Source organism: Cavia porcellus, unplaced genomic scaffold, assembly GCF_034190915.1.
Source record: "Cavia porcellus strain 051 isolate PalLab524CR breed Dunkin Hartley unplaced genomic scaffold, mCavPor4.1 scaffold_26, whole genome shotgun sequence".
Lineage (NCBI taxonomy): Eukaryota > Metazoa > Chordata > Mammalia > Rodentia > Caviidae > Cavia > Cavia porcellus.
Window position 1 is genome coordinate 23,525,318 of NW_026947509.1, and position 1,749 is coordinate 23,527,066.

Here is a 1,749-nt window from a genome sequence, read left to right on the forward strand (position 1 = left end):
GGTATCAACAGATTTTATTCAAATCGGTTATAATTGATAGTATCAAACCTGCGAGTATAGGCAACTATACTAAAAATAACAAAATTCACTAGGATTCCCATTCTGGTTTGATTATCACATGCTTTTGAATTTTTATACTATTTACAATATTTTGTTTTTATCAATATTGTTATGCACTGCTATATACAATTGTACCATGCCTGATGATATAAACAATTCTATTGAAGATAACAAGAACCATTATCTTCAGTAAGCACTGTAGAACACCTTGTACTGAGGTTTTACATGACTTTTTCATTTTATGTTTTTATAGGAATATGTTTTGTTTTGTCTTGCTTTATTTTGTTTCTCCCTCTAATACAGAATGGATAGAAATACATGTAGAGCCTCATACATGCATAAACCTATAAACAATTTATAAGAACTGATCATGTAACTCTTGATTGAATGAAAAGCTACTTTGAAGAAAAAGAGATACTACAGTACCCAATGTTTATCCCGTAGCATCATGATGTGAAATCCAGCAGTACTATTATTATTTATTCAGAGTGATTTTAGCCTGATTTGTTTTGTTTAATTTTAACATGCATGAAGGTATGGACAGCTATTTTGAAGAGAATGAGAGACACAATGACAGCCATTGTTGACTTTCCTGTTGTCCGATCTTGAAGACCTAAAATACCTTCCTCATCTCGTTCAGATAAGTTCTATACTATGTTGTTTCATGTGAATTCTCTGTATGTAAAGATATGGACAACTATTTGGAAGAAAACAGACAATATGATAGAGAAGATCTCTGATTGTCTTGCTTTGAAATTAATGTCTCTTACATTGCTTTCTCATGTTGTGTTCTATTGCGTTCAGTTATACCCTCTTTAAAATAAAAAAAAAATAGTGTAGTCTAGAGTTGCATCCATTTACCTATAGAAGTCTCTGGTGTATCCTTTTTTGACCAAGTAGTACTCAGTTGTATCAAAAATATGTCTTTTTTTTAAATCAATCTCTTGATTGATGGGAATTTTAGTTATTTCCAAAATATAGCTATTACTGAGTTTACACATGTATGTTTTTAACTATTTGTATAAATGAAAGCTAGCTTATATCACTTCCAGCCTAAGTCTTGGCCAAATGTTGCTACAGCAACAAGGGCAGGTTTGTGCACAGGCTGCAGCTGTCTGAGGAGCACTGTGCTCTTGCTGCGCAGAAGTAGGTGGCTGAGTCTCCAACCTGAGAAGTCCTGATATGCAAAGAAAGCTCTTTGTCACTCTTCTTGAGCAGTACTTTGAATCTTCCATCTTCCTTCTCATTTGAAATTAATCGTATGGTGATCAGCAGTTCAAGACCTTTACCAGGGAGCTGCCGGTACCACAGGAAGTAGTCAAATGCACTGTTCTCATATGTGCAGTTCAGAATTGAAGTCTCTCCTTCCTGGACTGTCAAATATGAAGGATTTTGTTTCACCTGTTGTTGGTCACTTTTATCCTTCTGTTGGCTGCTCACCCCTGCTTAGGAAGATTTTTTAAAAAGTCATTAGGCCCTAAAATTTTATTTCCCTTTTAAAGTTTCTATTTGTATGCTTTGTTCTGTTCTCCAATGTTTTCATTCCCTCATTTAACACATACCCCGGGGTTTCTCCTCTACACTCACATGCCCTCTGAAGGACGAGAATTAGAACTGATGCTCCCAGAATCTTGTTCATGCCTCCTGCAGCCAGGGCTCAGTGCAAACCCCGTGGTCTTTGGTCTGCCC

The 1,749-nt window shown here is 35.8% G+C and overlaps 1 gene segment (V, D, J or C); it reads right to left on the reverse strand.

Annotated features, from left to right (window-relative positions):
- Positions 1-1,134: 1,134 nt before the first annotated feature.
- Positions 1,135-1,749, reverse strand: LOC111758132 (T cell receptor alpha variable 23/delta variable 6-like). The segment is given in 2 exon segments: positions 1,135-1,502; positions 1,648-1,749. Coding segments are annotated over 2 exon segments (420 nt in total).